Source organism: Curcuma longa, unplaced genomic scaffold (genome assembly GCF_044706935.1).
Source record: "Curcuma longa cultivar G26 ecotype Majalengka, Jawa Barat unplaced genomic scaffold, ITB_CL_G26_1.1 utg134316_np1212_261454_RagTag, whole genome shotgun sequence".
NCBI classification, from domain to species: domain Eukaryota; kingdom Viridiplantae; phylum Streptophyta; class Magnoliopsida; order Zingiberales; family Zingiberaceae; genus Curcuma; species Curcuma longa.
Window position 1 is genome coordinate 316,902 of NW_027435597.1, and position 24,397 is coordinate 341,298.

The 24,397-nt window shown below is 35.6% G+C and overlaps 1 protein-coding gene across 2 annotated transcripts; it reads left to right on the forward strand.

The window, feature by feature from the left end:
* The first annotated feature begins 552 nt into the window (after window positions 1–552).
* LOC141819664 (E3 ubiquitin-protein ligase RKP) lies at window positions 553–23,748 on the forward strand. 2 transcript variants are annotated; one of them, XM_074706912.1, is made up of 11 exons: window positions 553–712; window positions 968–2,571; window positions 4,194–5,018; window positions 6,074–6,234; window positions 11,260–11,398; window positions 11,506–11,589; window positions 14,836–15,114; window positions 15,185–15,316; window positions 17,690–17,889; window positions 19,091–19,286; window positions 22,761–23,748. In XM_074706912.1, exons 2-11 carry the CDS (start codon window positions 1,075–1,077, stop codon window positions 23,094–23,096), a joined length of 3,849 nt encoding a protein of 1,282 aa, XP_074563013.1. In that variant the 5' UTR covers window positions 553–712; window positions 968–1,074; the 3' UTR covers window positions 23,097–23,748. The 2 variants fall into 2 exon arrangements, with proteins under 2 accessions (XP_074563013.1, XP_074563014.1); XM_074706913.1 differs by lacking the exon at window positions 553–712 and adding an exon at window positions 735–835.
* The last annotated feature ends 649 nt before the right edge of the window (window positions 23,749–24,397 follow it).

Sequence of the window (24,397 nt, forward strand, 5' to 3'; positions counted from 1 at the left end):
CTAGAGGGTTCCAAATTGTGAAATAAAGATATAGATAGTCTGATCCAATTTTGCAATAAAATTTTAAAATAATTAGAATGTCTAAATTTTATTGTATGATTTTTTCTTGATTCATTAATCCACTCGTTTAATGCATTTCAGCCTATACTTCTTCCATTTTTATTAAAAAAAGAAATGATAAAGCTTATTTATTATTTTTTAATAATATTATATGATTTATATTTTTTATTTAAAATTTGATTTATATATTGGACTTTCTTTTTTAATCCAATATATTAAATTCATCTGGCTCTCGCCACGTCACCTTCCTCCATCGCCACGGCTGCAGCGACGCGTGTCGGTTCTTCTCCCGCGGCTCCCAGTCCCGGTCAGCTCCCTAAACATTGGCCTGCCGTATCAAAACCACGTCAAACATACATACAACTACACCCGCCATTTACCGAGTCACCAGACCACGGCCCCACCGGTTACTGTGATGGGGTCCTTTGGTGGGTGGAATGTTTAAAAAGTACTTGATCGCGGGCCGGTGGATTCAACCTGTTGTCTCCCGTCTCTCAGCCTCCATCTTCTCCTCTTCCATCCATGCCATCCACAAGCCCTAACTCGCGTGCGCCGCCCGAACAGGGAGATACGAATTTGAAGCCGTAGCAGCGTTCCTTCGACTTTGCAGTTTGGTGGACGGAGCTTCTCGTAGCACGGGCTCGTCAACGGCGTAATTTCTCGATCCTCTTCTTCTATTTGGTTCGGATGTCTATGGTTGATCTTTCTTTCTTTTATGCCCGCTTTGAATTCTTACGGATGAGGAAGTTATTTCTCGTATTGGTTGATTGACGAGGTTCGGAGCTATGTTACACCTAAATTTGATTTCTTTTGTTCGAATGCTGTTCTCTAACCTTTTTTCTTGTAAAGTACGGCTTCAAAATGGTTGTTTTCCTCATTTGTTCCTCTGATTTTGGTTCTGTCGCAGAGGAATGCTGTTTCAGTTCTGATCATGGACTAGTATGGAAGGAGGATACGGTTTTAATTGGAGTAGATTGTATTTTGGTAAAATCAGGGAGGAAAGCACTGACCTTCATGGAAGAAGATAGTAATATTAGGTTCACAGGAATTTCCTCAGGTTTGGCTGTTCTACTATCTGATAATAAACCCAAGGGCAGGCCCCAAAAGTCCCGGTTGATTTCTTATTGCGATGGCATTGGTGATCATTCGGTCGAGCGGACGCTTGAGCATATATTCGATCTGCCTCACAAGTCCGTCCGTCCTACTGGTTTAATAGACGTCAATTTCATCAGATCAATCTTGAGGAGCCAAATTCCAAGATTCCAACAGGAAAATGCTGTTGATCGAAAAAGAGATGGTCTATCCATTATTAACCGCGGTTCATCTCCAAGCACTGTTGTCATAGATAGTTCTAGTGTATGCGGAGATATGAAGACCATAAGGAATCCATTAATTGTAGAGAGCCAGACAGTGTTCAGTAGTGCCCGAGCTAATGCCTGTGTATGGAAGGGAAAATGGATGTATGAAGTGACGTTAGAAACTTCTGGAATCCAGCAGCTTGGATGGACTATTATTTCATGCCCCTTCACAGATCAGAAAGGTGTTGGCGATTCAGATGATTCCTATGCATTTGATGGTCGGAGAGTTAACAAATGGAACAAAGATCCAATGCCATATGGTCAATCATGGGTAGTGGGTGATGTCATTGGCTGTTGCATAGACTTGGACAATGATGAGATTTCCTTTTTCAGAAATGGTGTTTCTCTTGGAGTTGCATTTGATAGGATCCAGAAAATGAATCCTGAGAATGGCTATTATCCTGCTATATCCCTTTCTGATGGTGAACGTTGTGATCTGAATTTCGGTGCTCGCCCGTTCAAATACCCCATCTCTGGGTTTCTTCCTTTCCAGGCTCCTCCAATCTCCAGAGATTATGCTAATTATTTGCTCGGTTGCTTGACTAGATTATTGGAGGTACAATGTTTGGATAAACCTGGTTCAGCATATTTTGAGAAGTTGAGGAGGTTAAAGAGGTTTGCACCACTTAAAGAACTGTTTTATCCCATATCTCATGGTATAATGGAGGAGTTATTTGATGTAGTTAATTCAAGTGAAGGGAGCTTTGAATATTTTGCATGGGGTGCGATTCCGTCATTTTTTTTAGGTATATTTGGTGTTCAGGAAGCTCATGATTGTGCAAGTTTGGATCAGGTTCTCGAATTATTTCTAGAGTTTCCTAGGTCTGATTCACTGCTGCAGCATCTAATTAGGGCACTTTCATATGGTTGCAAAGTGGCCCCACTTGTACTGACAGAGTGCCCTTATTCTGGATCATACCCATATCTAGCATTGGTCTGTTATATTCTCAGACACAGAGCCATGATGGTTCTTTGGTGCAAGTCACCAGATTTTGAATTCTCATTTGAAGGGTTTCTTTCACTAAAGAGACCAAACAAGCAGGATCTTCATTGCCTCATTCCATCTGTTTGGTGGCCTGGTTCATGTGAGGATGTGGGTTGTGAAAGTAGCATGATGCTTACTATGACGGCATTGTCCACTGCTATTGATAAGGTAAGCATGCCCATTTTTTAGTCATTTGCAATTTTACATTAGCTACAAGTTGCTATGTTCCACTGTCAACATTGGGATTTGAAATTTATTTTTTATCTCTATAGGACCGGTAAACAAGAAGTTAGAGTTGTCAGAGAAACAAAATTAATTTTTATGGTGTTTTCAACTTGTTGAGTCAACTGAACTACTCTTGTTGACTGTCAAAGTATCATCTTCATGCTTTGTTCATTAATGCTTATATGTATATCAAGTCATTGGCTTTGGTTAATATCTTTCATTTGTGGTAATGTAAGTTGGGATTTGAAGTCTATTTTCTATCTCTGTAGGACCAGTAACAAGAAGTTACAGTTGTCAGAGAAACAAAATGTTTTTATGGTGTTTTCAACTTGTTGAGTCAACTGAACTATACTTGTCGATTGTCAAAGTATTATCTTCATGCTTTGTTCATTAATGCTCATCAAGTCATTGGCTTTGGTTAATATCTTTCATTTGTGGTAATGTAGATGTGTGGTTTGCTGGTTGTTTGAATGTGCTGATTGTTGCTTAAATATTAAATAAAAATTAAATTAAATTTATATTATTCACATTTTTGGATTGTGCCAAAAAACAACTGCACCATTTAAACATATTCCTACTCATACAAAATTCCACAATTATTTTAAAACGCGGATGGTTATTTCAATGCTGATTTTATTACAGTCCTTAGTGGAACTATCCAACAGCAAATTGTTATATGAAATTTCATTAGGCTGAATTTTTTAGACTCACAGTTCTTCGGGTTGCCCTAATTTTTGTAAGCAAAACTATGTGAGAGAAGATTTAATGTACTCCATGGAACCTTGTTTGTCTAGGTCACAAATCATGTGCTTGAGTTTTAGATGGTTTGCACCATTTAGATACTCCATATGCCATATTTGTTTGAAACAAAGGTGAAGGTCTTATTTAGAGTTGACAATTGGGCTGGGCTACCCATGATCCAGTCAGGGCTGAGCCCAGCATGGCCCATTAGGGGTTGGGACCCTGGTTTGTGGGTTGGGCCAGGTGGAGGTTGCTTGGTCTGTGTGCCAAGTCTTGCCTGCAAATTTAAAAAATAAAAAAATTTAAAATTTAAAATAAGATGAGAAAATGATTTAAAATATTTAGTTTTATCTTATAGAAAGTGCTAAACTTTATGCTCTTTATATGATACTAGAAAGATAACCGAATTTCCAGCATAAGAAGACAGACATCAATCAACCTGTCTTTATTACGCGGCTATAAAACATTTGTATTTTATTTCAAAGCCATATAGAGGCAATTAGCTATAAAACCTTGCATTTTGTTTCAAAACCATAAGGCTACAATTTTTTTTTCCAAACATTTAAGTTTTCTTTAAGTTTTGTGAGCTTTGGTGGCAATCTTTTCCAAAAAAAAAAAAATTAATCCATGGTGTGATCTTTGTAATGTTTTTACCTTGTGGTATCTCTCTTTTCTAAGTTTATGTAATGCTATCCACGGTCTATACTTTTGCATGACAATTTGACTATGATGGAAATAGGTAATTCACTGTTGCTTGTTGTGGAAACTTATTTGGTTATTCTCGCTAACCATTATGCTTTAAAATGTTTATTTTTTAAATTCAGATTGAGGAGAAGCATAGGGAACTTTGTAGTTTGGTTATTCAGTTTGTTCCTCCAGCCATCCCCAAGGAGTTACCTGGATCTGTGTTCAGAGCATTCTTACAGGGATTCATTCTGAAGGTCAGAGGCACTGAGAACAAGATGACAACTTCTGTTGTTTCAAATAACTCAGTAGTTGTTTCTCTGTACACAGTAATCTTACATTTCCTATCTGAAGGTTTTAAAATGGAGGGCTTATCTGGTTCATTGAAAGACATTGGATTGAATTTAGAATCTGATGTTGGATTTCTTCACAGACCTGGGAAGAGAAAGTTTCCACTTGAGTTGTTTTTTGTTGGTGATGGAAACTGTGCTGGAGTTCGTAGAATAGGTGGTGGCTTTTCCAATCACGCATTTAACTCTCAATTTAGTGAGGAAAAAGCTAAAGTAGTACAATGGGATGAAGGGGGCATGGATGATGATGACACAAGGATAACACATTCTACAATGAAGAAGCCATGTTGCTGTTCAAATTCTGTTAATGATGTTGAAACATCAAAACATGGCATTATGCTCACATCTGGAGGTTTCAAAGGTCTTTGTGCTCCTGTTCCGGTGAGATCAACACAAGTAGTAGCCATGTTTAACTCCAGCAACCATGATGCTGGAATTGTGGATCAGCCTAGTACAAGCAATCAATCAGAAGCCTATTCTGGATGTGGATTTTTGCAGTATTCAGAAAGTAGAACATCATTCAATGAACATTCCTTAGATGTATTGAGAGAGGAAGAGCTGCTCCATATGATGCTATTGCTGTACCATTTAGGTGTTGCCTCAAATTTTAGGCAGGCAAGTTAATTCATCTCTTCCTGGTAGCTTAAAAAATTTGGACTTCATTTTTTGGTTTAGTAAGTAGCGAAGTTGAGTTCTCCTATGTTAGTGGAACCTTTCTTGCTTTACAAATTTCAATTGCATGGAGAAATTTGGGTAGCAAACCGTAAATAGTTGAGAGTTTTATCTTTTATTTAGTATTTTTTTTCTTGATCTAAGTTTAAATGGAATCAAGTTATTGGGCGAATAAGGAAGTGAAGCATTGACATTATTTTTTTTTCCAGAAACTTGAAGAAATGAGTATAAATCTCTTAGGTATCTTAAGTTTTGAAGCATAGTAGTCATGAATCTTTAATGATAAATCCTGTTCATTCTTCAGCTCAATTATTCCTTGAAAATTTGGTCCAAATGTTGACAAAATATTTTGGCCTTTTCAATTGTCAGCTTGTTTTGAAGTTTGTCTTTAGCACTTGTGCTCACGGAATGCAGACAGTTAGTTCTCTAGAGCAACTTCTCTTTCTACCGAAAAGAGTAATTTCAGAGTTCAAGTAGTATCTAAGTGATGTGCCCATTATTCAGTCTGAGCTGAACAAAAACAAGACCTTTTACTCTTGGTTTTTTACAAGAATCAAACTGATTGAAATTCCTGAAACTGAATCAAACATGGTTCAGTTTTCCATGTCTTAAATATTCAAATATTAATATATTATCAATAACATATATGTTTTGGAAAATAAATAAGTTACTTAATGGTAGTGAAAATTTTGTTTGGTTCAATTTGGAGAGAAAACCTAGCCAAACTATATAGAAATTTTCCATATAAATTTAAAACTGATCTGAACAAAACTTTCTTATGGAGACCAAACCTAAAGGAAACTTTCGGTTTGGGTTAGATCTGTTTTATTTGATTCTTCATTGAGAAATCAAATATAGTACCTTTTGTATGCGCACACTTATCTTATTATGTGTAAATTTAGGAAATTGGTGCGAGTTTATTATTCTGTTTCTACAATTATCATTTTAGTTTTTATTGAGGACAAAAAGTGACCTTGTTATGAATTCTTCAATTGCAGGCATTTTATTACATGTCTCATCAATCACAATCCATCTCTCTCTTAGATGATACAGATAAACAAATAAGGGAAAAATCCTGCATTGAGCAGGTGAAGCGTTTGAAAGAAGCTCGTAATGCTTATCGTGAAGAATTGGTTGATTGTGTCAGGCAATGTGCATGGTAAGTTGACCACCCCAATGAACTAGTTAAGTTGCTGTTATTTCCTTTTTAAGGTTGTCAAACCAGCTTTCAATTTTGATTGATAAACTGAAAGCCTCATCATATTAATTTCCTTTCATATTACATTTCGAATTTGGAAGCTGAATATTTTATCATTATTTTTTGTTCTGATCACATTTAATATTGGTTTTCAAGTTAGTCAACTGAACAAACTCAGTTATATATTTAATATATAAGAGGACACTGCTAATAGGTTCAATGGTGCACCAAAAAAGAAACTAACAAGATGTGAAAAAATAGTTTATATATCGGCATATTTTAATTAGTCTAGGCAGTTCTTTGTCAGCTGAAGCCAATCCCTCCAAGAAACTGGGTTCTTGCTGAAGGTCTGCGACAGTTTGATTCAAGGAGGCTACAATCAGTTTGAATGACCAAATGAATGGATTAGCTGGATTTTTATTCAAACTGGATTCTCTTGATTCTCATCAATTTTACTGCAGATATCTATATACAACATTTGGGTTCTTCATTAGAAAATGAAAACCAAAAGGGATAAATGTCGATCTCAGTGAGGACAGAGGAGAAAGGAGGCTTCTCCATGTAGACATCAATCAATGTGTGAGGTAGAGTGAGACCACTTGGAGAGACTGTGAGCTAAACCTAGAAGGTGTAAATTTACAAGTCATTCAAGTGGTTTAATGATTGTGCAATTTGTGCAATGAGATTAGGAAAACTGAGTGAATTTGATTTTTTCCTTTCATCATAAATTAGATTTAGACACAGATTTAGTGTATTGCAGTTTATGATTATTGATCTGGTAAAAAAATTTCTTAAGGTTCTCGTTGCCTTTTTCTCCTCATAGCATACCCAAAAGAATTTTACAAAGATATCCTTGACTTGACTATTATGTTATTTACAATTTGACTCAAGTTGGATCAAATATATTGTGGAAACCCAACTTGTTAATAGCATTGTTGATCTAGGACTTCTCAAAAGTTCAGTAAGCAATTTTGCTAATTGATCATTGGAACTAACCAATGAAGGCATGATACAATTGGAGCACACCCTCTATGACAAAGTGACCATTTATTCTGTCATGAAACATTGGATTAGAAGCTATTTGCATAATGGATTTCTTTCTCAAAAAAGTTTCATTGGCTCCATGAAGCCACAACTTGACTCAGTCAACAACTCTTTAACCTAGATAAACTTATATGTTACTAGCGCCATTGCTCTATGTTCTGCCTACTTGATCTGGCTACTACAATCTATTTTCCCCCAAGAAATTAAATTGCCACCTAGGAGAACACAGTAGCCTAAAGTAGATCATCTATCTATACCTGAGTTTGCCCGATCTGCATTAGTGTACCGACAATCTGCAAGTGACCTTGATTACAAAATAAGAAACCTTTTTTTTTGGAGCACTCTTAAGGTATTGTAAAATTCTTAGAGTTTCTCTTGAAGAATTAGAACATGGAGTTGCTAAGAAGCGATTGAGTACACTGATTGCAAATGATACATCGGAACTTGTTGTGTGGAAATTGTTTTCCCACTAATCTTCAATACCTTTATCAATTAGTGGCTCCCTTGCCCAGGTATCATCTTAACATTTGGGTCCATGGGAATATGAACTAGTTTGGTACCTAACATGTTAGTCTTCTCATGCATGCATGTCAAGTACATACTTTCCCTAAGAGATGTAAATGTCTCTTCTTGAATGGGCAACCTCTATACCAAGAAAATATTTAAGGTCACTCATGTTTTTAGTATATAAATGCTAGTGGAGAAACATTTCAGTTGTTTAAAACTGTGTGATTCGCTGCACTTCTGATTATGCCGTGTAGAGGGTGGAGCTAAACAAATTCTTGGAGATTGCTTTCGTTCATAGAATGTTTTTTTAGCTTGAACACTAGGCCAATCTCCCCATGAGCTACAAACTCTGTTCCATATAGACTTCCTTATTAAGATTTCCATAAACGAAAGCCTTCTTAATGTGTAGCTAGTGAATAGGCCTCTGAAAAGTAACTGCTACTGTGAGAAAGAAGTGTTTGAGAGTCAAAAATAACTGAGTGGATCCCTTGGCTACTACAGGACGAGTTCTTAGGCGGTGTACAGGTCTATTTAGAACATTTGCTTCTGAAGACCCACTTGCAATCTAGTGTTAATTTTTCTAAGGGAAGAGTAACTAGTTTCTAAGTGATATTAGAGTGTAGGGCGTATCTCTTGAACCTAGTGTGGATTTGTCTTGAGGAAGAGTAACTAGTTTCCAAGCACTATTAGAGTGGAGGTCATATCTCTTGATCATTGTTGGCCACCATTTGGTGTTTGAGGGCCTCTAAGACATTGCACGGAATGGATTGTGATGATAAACATGTAAAAAAAGAAAGAATATTTGGGTGATAAGGAAGTAATAATAAGAAATGAGATAGTGGGGGTAAAGTAAAACACTTCCAAATACCTGTGCGGAAAGGATTGAAAAATTCAAGTCAGAGTCTAGATCTAGGACGTCAACTGCTGCCACTAGGTGATTTCGTTCATAAGAGTTGTGAGTGTTGGAGTAGGCTAATGCCTTCGTCCACATGTGCACTCTTGCAATGGAGGTGAATCAACCACTTAGAGCTTAGTAGTAGTTGACTTGACAAGTGACACAAATGTAGGTACAGGGAGGCCCTCATACACTTCAAGTGGCGTGACAAGTGGCATCAGGTCAAGTGGTATGACAACAAACATCAAGGTAGAACAGGAAGGACGTTGTGCATTGATTTCAGTTGAGGGGTTGACACGATGAAATAAAGAGTTGACTTGGAGGAGGTGATGTCTGCAGAGATTATGTTATGTGTCTGAGGAGAGTAGCAACGATAAACCTTCTATTGACATGAACAACTAAGGATTATACACTTGACAATCATGGGGATAGCTTATCTTGACTGGGAGATATATGACATGGATGAAATAGGTACACCTAGATACTCATTGAGGAAGAGAATATATTGTATCCTTGGGGAAGAGGAATGGAACATGAAAGGATCTTCCCATCGAGAGTGTAGGAAGGCATATGATTTATTAGATAACATGTGGTGAAGATTGCATCTCCTTGGAAGGAAAAATGAACATGCATATGAGGTAGTAGAGTATGAGTAGTTTCAACTGAATGTCAATAGTTCCTTTTTGCTACACCATGTTGTTGGGGTGTATATGGCAAGAAGATTGTTTGATAATACCATGGTCATAACAGAAGTATTCTTTAGCATTGTCACTGTGGAGAACTCACATCCTCATTGGAATGTACAATACAAGAGATTGGAAGTACTCTTGAATCTTGATTTAGTAAGTTAGCAGTGCAGCAAAATGATGGTTCCTGCCAACTCATAACATGTTATGGTAAGTTAGCAATATAATAAAATGATCTTGTTAAGGGGAAATAGTCCTTTGACCGACTTACACAAGGTTTAATTCAAGTCTGGAAATGTTGGTCAAAGGACTATTTCCTAATTCGAACTCATAGCATGCAATTCGATCATGAAATTGAAGTGTTGAGAAGAAGCTGAACTCCCACTGGAACACAGGTATGAATTAAAAATTAGAGGTGTGAATTAAACTTGTGGCGTGACACATGCCTAGTAGAAACACAACAAAATTTAAAGATACACTATAAATATAACAGAACATTAATAAATTTTCTTTTAATGAATAATAATATTAGTTATTATCATGCTATTTGTTATATTAAATACTATAATTTTGTTATTTTTAATATCTTTGGATTTGACTTATAATTGCCAAAATCGAATTGTTGAACCGCCTAGGAATTAGGGACGAAATTGATGAAGTGAAGGGGATAAATATCTCGAAGAGAAAATAAACCATATACCCAAAGGAAAAATTCTCTCATCGAAAAGGAGAATCAAAAGGAAACTTATTAATTCAAAAGCTTCTCTTGGAATTGTAACCAGACAATAAAACGTATTGTTTGTAACTCAGGTTTTCCGAATAAAAACTGACTTTTCTTCTTAAATTTTCTGTTATTTTCTAAGAAATATAATGAACTATCAAAATTTAATGACTCAAACAATTATGAACTTTTCAAGAATATTCTAAATAGGATTTAGAATATTGATTATGTTATTAATGACATTTTTTCATTGATATATCTAGATTACAATTATATAAATATTGCCTTTTAAAGATGACTATATCAGGACTGTCTGTACCTTGTTTATCAAATATAATATGAAATCATAATTGAAATAATAATCTAAAATATATTATATTAATGTGAAACAAATATAAATATTTGTGTCTCATGATTTAAATTTATCTAGATAAATTATATTAATGTTTTAAGAAAACAAGTTAGAGAGCATTATCATCCAGTATATCTAAAAATGGCTGTTAGAAATGTGAGGCGGTGTGAAAATAGACTCGTGACGATAAAATTTATTTAAATATAAATGATGATATAAGGGATTGCATTTTCCAGTGCATTGTTGTATTTATTTTGTCTAAAGTATTTCTTATTTCTTTCATATTTTCCTAAGGGATTCTTCATTGTTGTTTTTATTTTGTCTAAAGTATTTCTTAATATCCCCTTTACCTTTTGCAGAAGTAGAGACTTCAAACAATTTTCTATTTTGTGCTTGCTGTGATGCTTGTCTCATTTACCAATTTGGTTATTGAATTATGACTACTGTTTTCAGAGGTTTTCATATTTGTTTTACATTTGTTCTATGGTTTAATATCGAGGTATCAGGATTGTTAAGGAATTCTAAATAAGTTTCCATGTGATCCCTGTTGTGAGAATAGAGATGAATGCTGTTTTCATAGGTTGTTATGTTTGCCTTTTTTCCTCCATTGTCCAGTATTCAAGTAATCTACATTCCTTGCTAATGAGTTATTCTAAATACTGGCTAGTGGATGCATGCCTTTTTCTTTTTCTGTGATCCTATTTCTTATCTTGCCTTATGGGCCCCACATCCTATTGTTTCATAATTTCTGCAATTTGTTTGGAATATGGGAATACTGTAGGTATCGTATCTCTCTATTCTCTCGCTGGAAGCAAAGAGGAATGTATGCAACATGCATGTGGGTGGTGGAGCTGCTCTTGGTTCTAAGCAATAGTGATACTTGTTTTTGCTATGTTCCTGAGTTTTATCTTGAGTCACTGGTAAATGCTATTTTGTCATTTATTTGTAGTTTCAGTAATAAATTTCTTTCTATTTTCATTCATCTTGAAAATTCTTTGATTTTCCTTTTTGTTTTGTTTTTTGGCAGGTTGACACTTTTCATGCATTACGGAAAAGTGATCCTCCATTTGTTGCTTCTGCTATTTTTCTCAAGCAAGGGCTTGCTTCATTTGTATGTATCTGACCAAAACTCCTTTCAGATTCAAAATTTATTAAACACTAACTGGTAGTTCTATCATTTCTGACTACATCACCATTGCTATTAGATACAAGAATCAATGTCATGTGTTCCCTATATAGTTGGAGAAACCAATATAGTTCTCATGCATGCACAAGAAAATCTATAGCTATCTTATATAAAATTTCTTCAGCAAAAGAGCTTGCTAATTCAAATATCTGGAAGTTTCATGCATAGTCAATCCCTAATTAGAGATTACATGTATTGGACATGAAATTACAGTCCAACCTCCCACAATGACATGTATTGGACTCTGCACACTACATCTTGTTATTCTTGTCTCTCGGTGGTGATAGCACACCAACCTCATCATGAGACAATGACTAAGAGGACAAGAGTGATGTGTTATCTTCTGTTTCTTCCCTTTTGCTCCTTGCTTCCAGCCTTATTCCAATAAATCTTCATCTGCTATATAAGAATCTTAGTGCACCTACCCTCATCTTCCTCTACTAATGCATCATCAGCGAGGTTGCTCACCATCTATTTTCTCTCGTGACAATCTATGCACAGATCTGTGCACTGGTCACTAGGGAGCTCTATGATGTTGGAGGTACGTAAGCCTTTTGTTTTTGTTTTTCTTCTCTTCCAGAGATGTTGGCCATCCAGTGCCAGGTTCAACATCTTACTACTTTCTCTGCCTTCAACCTTTCTGCAAAGGCATCATTGGAGCCACCCTTTCATCATCACCACTCACCATTGAGTCCTATTCTAGCATCTAACAGTATTGGGACAATCCAAAGCCTGAAACTCATTAGATGCAGCCACACCAATTCAAATGTATTGGTCCAGATTTTGTTGGCTTAGGGAGAATGGCATCTATATCGCCTCTCCAAGCTATTCTAGTTGACGGATCTGCAATCCAAAGCCTGAAACTCATCAGATGCTACCCTCTTCATCTCTTTGCCATATCCACCTTCTCTTTTCCATATCCTTTTTCTCACTAAAGCATCTCCTTGAGTTCATCTCTTCCATCTCCATGTTTATGACTTTGCTCTCAAGAAGCACTGCCCTCCTTTGGCACCCTTTTTGTTCTCCTAGTCACTCCTAGTCACTTCTTTTCCCTGCTATCTAGATCTGCAAGTGTGAATCTCCTCCTGATTTCTCGTCATCTTTAAGAAATAGAATCCATTTTATTTGTGTGCTGCGTCATGTAAACAACTGTAACCAATATATGCCTTATTCTATGAGATCTGGTGGCTACAGCACCACCCTTCAAATCATCAGATCACTTGCGATTTTCCCTTGTTGGCGCCACCTTTTGCTGGAACTAATGGTCAGCACAGTGTGATTATGCTAACCTTCAACTACTATCGGAATGATCTCATTAAAGATGAAATCAAAGTAGAAAATACCTAGTTAATATGTTTGATTGTGCAATTTTTCACAACTGCAAACCTTGATACAGATGTTGCTCTAGCCAAACCCTATACTAGTCTACCCTCCACCTTGATTTGCTGCAGCCGACAAGGCACCTGATCTGACCATTCCAAATGTTGATTCATTCTTGATAGAACACAAGAAATGAAGATAAAAGATTCACCCCAATAAAAAAACTACTCGCTCCAACCTTTGAGACCATTCTGGATGTTGCTTCATTCTCAAGAGAAAACAAGAAACGTAGAAGAAACTCACCCCTATGGATCAAACTACTCAGAATCCTCTCTTGGATTGTTCACATTGTTGTAGTATCCTCGTCAAATCAAATTTGTATACAAATCAAATTTGTATACAAATCTTGATTTGCATCCATTCAAAGCACTGGAGAATAAACACAAATTGGGATGAACAGGGGCAATTGTGAGAAGAAGATCAAGGCGGGAAGGAAGTGAGCTTGCAATCATGGAATGATAGATGAAGAAGAATAGATGGGTGGTACGACGAAATTGAAAGTTAGTGGGCTGATCAGGATAGTGGAGTAATAGGACAAACATGACAATGATTAACCACTGGAAAGGAACAAATGAGACACTTGAAGAAAGAGAACTCTTGAGGAGTCTCAAGAACAGGCTGCAAAGAGAGGCTCAGGGAAAGGATGAGAAGGTTGCAATATACCTCTAGCCTCCCCTTCTGATCACATTTATGAGCTTCTGAATAGGTTTATTTTGAACAGATTCAAATGAACCGCTTCCTTACCTCAAAGATCCCAGTTAAAGCCCACCTATCTCTAACTAATCCAATAATTGAATAAATCAAAATTAAACACAACTGAAATTCAATCCAAGTTGAACCTGATTTAACCCAAATATTACTGATACAAGTCTTAATTTAATCCTAAGCTCCAACTGAATCAATTTAGGTCAAGTTGATCTCCTCTGAATTTAACTAAAAATCCTATTTGATACAATGAATGATCAAATCAGTTTAAAATTTAATAGTAATAAAATTGACTCATTTTTCTTGATATTTGGCCTCTTGGAATTGTGATCTATTGTTTTGTTCACATCATTTTATGGGTTCTCTCTTAATTACAAAAAATATTATTCATTAGTTTTTTTTATCTCTTCCAATATTTTCTTTCCTCTCTCTGGGTGCTGTAAGAATTTTGCCGCCTCTTCTTTGATATCATATCTTTTTCTCTCAAACTAAATATCAAACTTTTCCTCATTCTCTTGAGATTTTTTTTACTCCTCACCTCTTTTTAGATGTGCTGTAATTATGTCTCTTTCTGAACAATCCTTTATATTTTTTCATCTTTGCAAACTTTATATTCGTGTATCCTCAGTTTGAAGGGGAGCAGGAAGAAGACAAAGCTTGTATCAGGCCAAATTTTATCTTACTTTTGTATCACAGCAATAGAGTGCTCAATCACAGTCAGCATTAGATCTCCTCCAAGTTTCATAATCAATATCTACTGTTTTGTTGGATTCTCTTAGACTCACTTTTGTGTAACAAGATGGACATTGATAGATATTATTCTCCATCTTGAGTATAATTGCTAAACTACAGTTTGCTCTCAGTGCCTCGTGAGATATTGTCATACTTGAATCCTATATAATTTATGTAATGCTGTCTTCCTTTTTCCTTTTTGGTTAATGATACTATACTTTCAATCACTACCATAAGTGGTTGTCTGTGCAGTCGAATCATGATGAGTTTGATAAAATTTGCATGGTATTTATCGATCAACAATGTCCTTTATCGGATTAAGTTATAATGAGGTTTTTTTTGTTCTTGTATCAGGTCACATTTGTTGTCAGGCACTTTAATGACCCACGGATACTAAGTGCTGACATTAAAGATCTTCTCCTCCACTCAATATCATCATTGGTGCAATGCAAGGATTACCTTATAGCTTTTGAAAACAATAAGGAAGCAATTCATAGCTTGCCCAAGGCATTGTTATTGGCATTTGATAATAGGTCCTGGATGCCAGTTACAAATATCATTCTCAGGTTATGCAAGGGTTCTGGATTTGGTGCATCAAAGCATCTTGAATCTTCATCATCAGCCCATTTTCAGGTTAGAAAACCATTTTGGTACTCTAAAATTTTATACTATTTCTCATAATACATTATTTTTCTTCATGTAGGTATTACTTCGAGAGGCTTGCTGCAGTGATGAAACTCTATTTTCTTCATTTCTGAATCGTCTTTTTAACACACTAAGCTGGACCATGACTGAATTCTCAGTGTCTATCCGAGAGATGCAAGAGAACTGTCAGGTGCAATTCTTTTAAATGTTATACGACTAATATCATTATTTTAAATGTTGGAAGATGTGAACCAAGTCATGTTTGTGTATCTTGACATTGTGTGGTGGAATTCTTTGTTCATTAGAAATGGGGGTATAAAGTCACCATCCTTCCAAATTTTTTCAGCCAAGGTTATATGCAGCCCTCCCTTCCAGTTATTGAGAATGTCTCATACTCATTTAACTTTGTGGACCTTGAGGTTTATGGAACAAATTATTTTATTCAGGTTTCCAAGGTAGATTACCTGGGTTGTTGTGAAGGTTTTGGGTTTTTCATCACTAGTCATACCTTCTATCCGAGTGTGATGTAAGGTTGTCTAGAGTTCCTTAGTTCATTATGGTGGGGCATTACTCATTAAGTGCAGACATCTGACCAAGCAGGTTGAGAATAGTCCCATATGATTGGGTGAGATCTTCTTGGGCATGATTCAATATGAAGGCATTCTTAACCAAATTCATGCCATTTTGGCTTAGGATGAGATGCTTCCTTGCACTTATATATGCTATAAGGACTAGTGTCTCGCCTTTGACAATGTTGGGAATGAGGGGGGATGCTGAGAGAGTCACCTTGTGCTTTTCATATGTGTGTACAAGACTGCAATAGTGCATTGGGAGAGAATTTGCTCCTATCCCATATTGTTAAGCAACAGTCGCTTGTGCATGCTTAAGTATGACCTATGAATGGATGCTTTCCTATCTAAGTGCAGGTTGGGTCGTGCTATCCCTTTAGGGCATCAGTAGTTACAATGATATATCGATTGTTTTTCAGGACTTGCATTGTGATGTATGATCAAGATAATTGGGCATGATTTACCAATAGTGATTATAATGAGTTGTAATGGATGAATATTCAAGGGGCCTTGATGCATGTAACTGTGAGTAGCACTCTTAGGCAAATTTAAGTATTGCAAAGAATATCTGCAATATGTTGTTTGGTTGTTTGCGAATCACTATTGGTGTCTTGATCACGATGGCGTTTCAAAATTTTTGGTTTACATGGTATCACATTGGTTTAGAATCAGAAAAAAGAGATAGAAAAATAAAATAAAAATGGAAAAATAAATTAATATGCTTATTATTATTATTATGCTCAAAATATAAATATAATATTTTTAATATCTATTTAATTATTCATTTATTTTAATATTAGTAATTAATAATAATTAATAAAAACAACAAAAGTACAATATCAGTGATACCGATAATGAAATAACTATTATCAAGATTAATGTGATATTTTGACATATCTTTATCAATGATAGTTTTATTTTTCTAATATTGATTTAGTTTAAGTAAAGTCCATGGCATTTTGGCTAAGGATAAGATGCTCCCCTCTTGCTTTAATATGATGTGAGAACTAGTCTCCCACTTTGATAATGTTGGGTTGGAGGGGTCATGTTGAAAGAGTAGCAAAGTGTTCCTCAGAGGTCATGTGTAGAAGTTTGAACAAGCGTATTGGGAACTGGAGTTTGCTCCTGCCCATATAATTAAGGGGCACCCTCTTGTGCATGCTTAAGTGTGAACTTTTAAGGGTCTCCTGTCTAGTGCAGGTTGTATAATGGATAACACAATTAATTAGGCACGATTTAATAGTGATAATAATGAGTTGTAATGGCTGAATATTCAAGGGGCTGGTTGCTTGAAGTTAGTTGTACATGTAACAGTGAGCACTCAGGTAGATTTAAGTTCTGCAAATATGTTTGGTTACTTGCAAATCAGTTTATGGTTGTTAATATTGATGTCAGAAAAAAAGATTTAAAAAATTCATATAAAAATGTAAAAAAATAAATTATTATTATTATTGTACTAAAAGGATTAATTTAATATTTTAATATCTTTTTGGTCATGGAGTCTATTTTTTAATATTACCTAAGTAAATACTTATTCTGTTATAATGTTTTTATTATAGTTCACTATTAGATGCTTATGGTAATACCATTGCTTTAAATATAATTCAGGATTATTAATAGAAATATTTGTAATCATCAATGATTAATAGAAACAACAAAAGTACAATAATACTGATACAGATAATGAAACTAATCATTATCAAGAATAATCTGATATTTTAATTAGTGATATTACATTATTTTAATATTAGTTAAATTTATTTTAGTTATACTTCAATTTATATTATAATTGCTTATGATAATTTAAATCAAAATATTGATGATGATAAGATTGTCTAGCTCAGTAATCATCGTCGTTGTCGTTGTCACAATGTTCATTATTAAAAAAATTATTGCATTACCAAGTTTATTATGTGTTTGTAATAATAACTGTAATGATTTATCACCTTCGATATGGTCTTTTAATACCTAAGGTACTGAATTCACTATTGCAGGTTGGTGATTTGCAGCAAAGAAGATGCGGTGTTGTTTTTGATCTGTCATGTAGTCTTGCAAGGCTTCTGGAATTCTGTACGAGGGAGATTCCCCAGGTTTTTCTTTTGGGGCCTGATATGAATTTACGACGACTTATAGAGTTGATCATATTTATTCTGAACCACATAATTTCAGCATCTGATACCGAATTCTTTGACATGTAAGTTTGCATACATCTTTAGTTATTTTGCTTAAGATAAATGTCTTGTTCCCAAAATGTTGGTCAATACAGTAGTGAATCTAATTCTATAAGCTTAGCATATGCATGAACATTTAGATTCCTTTCATGTTGAAGTACAAAGAAAAAAAAATACAATTAGGTTATATCTATATCAATATCAGTGTTTAATGTCTTGATCCGATTCAGAGTTTCAGCTTTAAATCGGAATGATACTGTTTCAAAACAGTATCTGAAACAGTATCGTTCTGTTTAGGTCAGGTGCTGATCACTCCAAGGAGGAGGGGAAAGAAGAACAGGAGGTGGTGGAGGAAGAAGAGGAGGGCAAAGATGAGCTACCTACTGATGTATTGGGAGGAGGTGGTGCCCATCACTTTGGCATGCCTCTTGATTTTGAACCATGGTTATATCGATTGAATAGCATTCCAAATAGGGATTGTAAGAACTAGTATGGTGCGGGTGCGGGGTATAGTGGAAACATCTGAGAGTGACCCACCTAACGAAGTATATGTCGTCGAGTTGTAGGAGCGGCATCTCCTAACCACATTAACCAATTGTGTTAGTGTTATTTTTATTGTTATTACTTATATTTTTGCTGTGTCTATTCTTAACACGAAAAACCAAAAACACATTCACATCATATGAATATTAACATTTAGTTGTCCTTTTGCAAGAGAAAGAAATTTTTAATTTGCTTATTTTTAATTATATATATATATATATATATATATATATTCACACTTATTTGTGTCAACCTGGTATTGAATGTGAGAGCAAAATTGATTCACTAATATATGAATATGTAAACTTGATGGATTGTAAATGTTATATAGTGTAGTAACTATTGTGCAGTAGTAGTTCCATTTCACTAGCAAGGGCTCTTGAATTATGGATGTTAAGATATTGATGGAAGTATGGTGTGGTAACTTTAATTTTCTCGAATTATTACAAGCAAATGTGAATTTTTTTATGACTGCTAATTCCATTTTATTTGGAAGAGCTCTTTTCACTATCCTAATGTCAAGATATCGATGGAAGAGTACATGGTAGTTCACAGATCTCCAAAGCTCTTATCTAGAAACAATTTGTTTATGTCCGCATTTCTTTTGGTACATATATCAATTAAGTAGATTAGTTTCACTTCTGGGTGTTAAACTGTGATTTTTTTTCTTCTGAATTGCAGGTCTGTCAGGCGACCTAGTCAATATCAAGAGAAGACAAATCGAACTATGATCTTAGCACCTCTTGTTGGTATTATAACTAGCCTAATGGATGCTCATTCTGATTCAGAACACAAGGATCTGAATGATGTTGTTGGAGTGTTTGCAAGCATGGATTGTCCTGCTACTGTTTTTCAATGCTTGCTAGGCTACAATTGGGTTAGATTTTTCTATCTTGCTTCTATAATTGCAAGGACTCGATTTATTAACCTAGTTGAATGCCTTGAAAAGTAATTTCAGGCAAATAAAAGGTCAATCATATACTGAATCAGTTCAACCATAGGACTGGACTAAGTCACGTGTTTTCTTACTGTTGTTGCTAAAAAAATCGTATTGGGATATGTTCTTTCAATAAAGCATATACAATATTGTACTGAAACTGCTACATTAGTCATGGGAATATATATATTGATTTGTCTCACAACTTTTAGTCCTAGACCATGCGGACAGGCACAGCCATTTTAGACATGTGACACTGTAACATATGCCATACTTTATAAGATTTAAGAGCCTAGATAGGGCCTCCCTTGGCTAGGCGGGCCATCCATGCGGTGAAGTGGGAAAAGTGATTCAATACATCTGATGATCAAGAACTTGATGAATATTTGTTAAATGATTTCTCCATTGGAGATGACTAATCTTGTGATTGTGAAATATTAAAAATTTCAAGGAATATGGTATTGCATTCAATATAACCATAGGTATATATATGACTAAATCCATGTGGCCCGTAGTACCTAATACTATTAAGACTTTTTAGAATCTAGGTACTATTTATGTTTGACTTTTTACATGAATTAGAAATGTAGACTAAGACATGACCATAATGAAACAAAAACACTATACTCACGCTAAAGGAGTTAAACATATCACACAACCAACATTTTTTAACCTTGGATCAGCATATAACTGAAAGTCTTTGACCTCAGATTAGCACATTAACAAAGCGAGAGGATAAAAAGATAAGGGGTGAAGTGAATGAGAATGAAGAGACATTTCAGGAACAAATTGTCGAGTGAGCTCCTTCAAGTGACATTTCATGGCAGAAGAGCCTAGAGTGCAAAAGCACAAAGCACAACTTAAGGAAGACAAAAGCCTAAGGACTCTTCGAGATGTGCCTGAAGGAGACGAGTGTGTTGGAGATTGCACTACTGGGAAGAAACAAAAGGAATTTGCTGTTGGATATATGGACAGAGGAAGAAGGGAATGAAAATCTAGAGAGAAGGGCAACGAACAAAATGGCCGACAAATCTGGAATCGAACCACTAGGACCCCTTTGCCACTCTACTTTAGAAGGAAGTCGAGGGGATGGAGAAGTCTACAATGTACACCATTAATGTACATAGGGTGATTAAGTTTTCTCTAGGGATGAGCATATAATCTTTACAATTTTATAATCTGTCTTTCTGACCATAAAAAAGTCATTTTGCAACTTATTATTTTCACTTTTGAATATAACTAGATATTTTTCTCTCTTCTTGAAAAAGATATTAGCTATTATAAGTTGATAGCTATAGCATAATTCAATATAATTTCCTTCTTTATTTCTTTGTCCAAAATTATGACCTCCATACCCTATCATATTTTTCATTTCTTATTTATAATCTGTCTTCCTGACCATAAAAAAGTCAATTTGCAAGTTATTGTTTCCATTTTTTGAATATAACTAGATATTTTCTCTCTTCTTGAAAAACATATTTCCTATTATAAGTTGATAGCTATTGCAAAATCCAATATGATGACCTCCATGCAGCCTATCGTATTTCTCATTTCTTACTCTACATGCCCATCTAGATCTCCTTCCTTTGAAATAAATTTTTGTACTACCTTATCTACCTCTTTCAAAACTGATACTTGGTGTTTTCATCTAATCCTACTTGAGGTCTATATATGTTAACTACTTTAATAATTTATTTTGCTACTACTATTTTGAGAGCTATAGTGCTATTTCCCTTGCTAACTACTCTTACTAGAATTATTTAGAACAATATCTACTTCATTTCTTGTTTTTCTCTTTCTTGTGTATCATAATTTAAAACTTGAGTTCTCTATCATCTTTGTCTTCTCCCTAGTAAACACAAAATATTAATTCTTTTCCTAATCATAGTATCTACTACCTCCATTGTTCTATCAGTGATATGTTCTATGTTCCAAATCTAAGACAATCAATATTTCTAATGACTATTTTTATCTAACGTAAAGTGTGAGCTCTTGCATATTTAACATTACACTGAATCTATCATGGAGATGTAGCAGTCTTTGCTAAAACGTTACAGTTGGACTCTGCAATGCGTTCCTTTCTGAAAACAACATAGCATTAATGCAATAATTTGATGAACCCATAACATTTGCCTATATTTGATGTTGACTGGCAACCTAAATAACATTTGCTCGTTTATCTAGGCTTGGAACCGGACATGGTGGATTTATTCGCCATGGGCCGAGTTACTCATAATAACTGAATGTTAATGTGAAATATTACTAACCCTAAAATATCTAATGTGAATCCATATGGCTCATAATACCTAATAATGTTAATATGAAACACTAAATTAAGTTTCTCAGGTGGTGGCACCAAATTTTGTAGGCCTTTTCTGTAATTATGAATTGGATGATTCATTAAAATACTGTTTGTGATATTTTTAAACTAAATTTTAATATCCCTTACATATGCACTATGTTGTTGGTCGATTGCATGGCTCATGATGACACCTTATATCCTTGGTCCAGACCTCCTTGGTAGTTTAAAAGCAAGATTTAGCTGCAGTAAAAACCTAAGCAGCAGTTGAAGATTTGTCTGTTAGGATTTGCTCATCTCTCTTGATCTGTGCAGCTTAGCCTTCAATTGCAATTTGGATATGCATATTTCCTTTAACTTCTATTGCATTTTGCTTTCTTCCTTCCCAGCTTTTTGATGTGATCAGTATACTAGTGCTGTTCTTAACAAGGTTTGAAATTTTGTTCTGAGTTGGGTTTACGATCCTGGCTTGAACAAAACTGTTTTGGTACCACGTCGTCTGTGCTAGCAGAATGTGCTGGTTGAATTAGAGGAAGAGGAAAGGGCTGAGAAGAATGGTGAACAGTAGCAAAGAAGAGGAAGAAGGTTCCGAACTGCTTGGCTGAGCACTTTGTGATGCCTGAAACCCTTGCATGAACACCGTGACCTCAGAACCTCCGCTTGAACACTTTGCCTATTGCTGTAGCTATGCCTCATCTCGAAGTTGTTCTGAGTGCCAGTTGGGGGTGACAGTAAATTTTGACCTGTCGATCGACTTGAACAATATTTAAAACCTTGCTCCTTAGTTTAGTGATTTTGTTAGTTAAATTATTAATCATCAGAAATGAGATCACATAATAAACCTCCCCCTATAGATAAATAACTCTCCAAGACTTGCCTTGAATTGCTGCTCTAAGTCCTTTTACAAAATATCACAAAAATGTGCTCAAGAGGTTTCCAGCAATGCTGAAATTGCGATGTCATTTCAATAGATCTTTTGCTGCATGCTTATAATCTTTGTAGCATTTACCAAGTTGGTTGTTGCTTTTAAATTCAAATCAGAACAAATTGAATGTATAATGTGAAGAAACTGGAGTAGTATAATTTCTTATATTATTAGTCTCGCATGCTTGCAGAGTACTGTTCTGAGAGGGGATGCTTCTCCTTCAAAGCTAAGGAAACTCGAGGAATTTTCCAGCAATCTGAGAAGCAGAGCAGAGACCGTAGAACATGGAGTAATAGGCAACTACGAAGAGGAAAACTGCTGCTGCATTTGCTATTCTTGTGATTCAGATTCTATGTTTGAGCCGTGTCATCACATGTCTTGCCACGGATGCATCACAAGACACCTATTGAATGGCCAAAGGTGCTTCTTTTGTAATGCAGTTGTCACCAATGTTGTTAAACTGAAACCAAGATTAGGAAGCCAAGGAGTCGGAGCCGAATCATGGACAGCCAACAGAGATTCATGATCAGTGATTTCTGCAACTTAGAAGCCTACATTATCTGCCGCTGTAGGGCTGACAAAGAACCCTATTTTTGGAGAAGATCACCAACATTACTGTACAGTAGTTGCAACAATGCAATGGAATAACAAACCCAAAACTGGTATATACCCATTTATATAAACCTCTTAATCTATGGTTTAGCATAGAAGTATGAGGGATCTACAAAAGGTTAATTTTGTAGAGTCTAGGCATTTTTTATGTTGTATATATGAGCATGTAACGAAAGAAAATCATCTCTCCAGTGTCTTCAATTTAAATAAGGAGAGGGTTGGGTAGGAATTTTGCTTTGTTCCACTTGTTTCCATTGCTTGGAGCTAGAGTCGGTTCGGGAACGCTCTCATGGCAGGATCATTCTACCCAGCACCTGCTTTGTACCATGATCATTCACTGTACCTGCTATAACGGCAAGTTAAACATGTACACTTTTCTTTCCTAGGTCTCTGTTTTTATATATTCTCATGAAATCCTTTTAATTGTGAATGACTCTGGCTATCGCCCGCCGTGTGATATGTTACTACGAATTGTTTGGAACTTTGGATTTTTGTATTTGCCACTACAATGCTAGTGCTTACATAGTTCTATCTATCTAATACAATGCCATTTGGTTGGCGAAACATGTGCCTGGATCTGAAATGTGCACTTGGTGGTTGCGTTTGTGTTTCTTACCAAACAAATAGTTATTCTGTAATGGAGATTTGGTATTGATGTGGGCAGCTTTGCACACCATCTATGAGAGTTGGATGAATGAAACAATCAAAGGATGATGGACATCTGGACTGATCGTTGCGTACACTTCTTGATTTATTTTGATGGTCGGTAGAAAATTTTTGTGAGACCGAACCGATCATTCTCAGAGATAGTCAATAGATGAATGAAGTGTATTTTGTGATGCCCGTACTGTTATTTCTATAACGGAGTTTAGTTTGAACAACAACTAGCAACAATGCATGGTTGCACAACCCCATTGCAAGTTCACAGCCGATGACTACAACCATGAGTTCATGTCGTGCCTTCGCAGCAACACCTTCAGTTCGCAACCTCACGATGACACCGCCGCTAAGTTTACTGCCAAATTTCACGATGGGATTGAGAATCAAGATCAACATTTGCCATTCTCGTAGCCAAAAGGGCAAAAAGTTCAATCCACAAACAAATTTAGAACAAAAATTATCATGACTCTTATATAATTTATCATTTCTCTCGTACGCATTTCTTCAAACACAGAGAGCGCATAAGACAATGCCAAACCCATCAAGCTGTTGCCA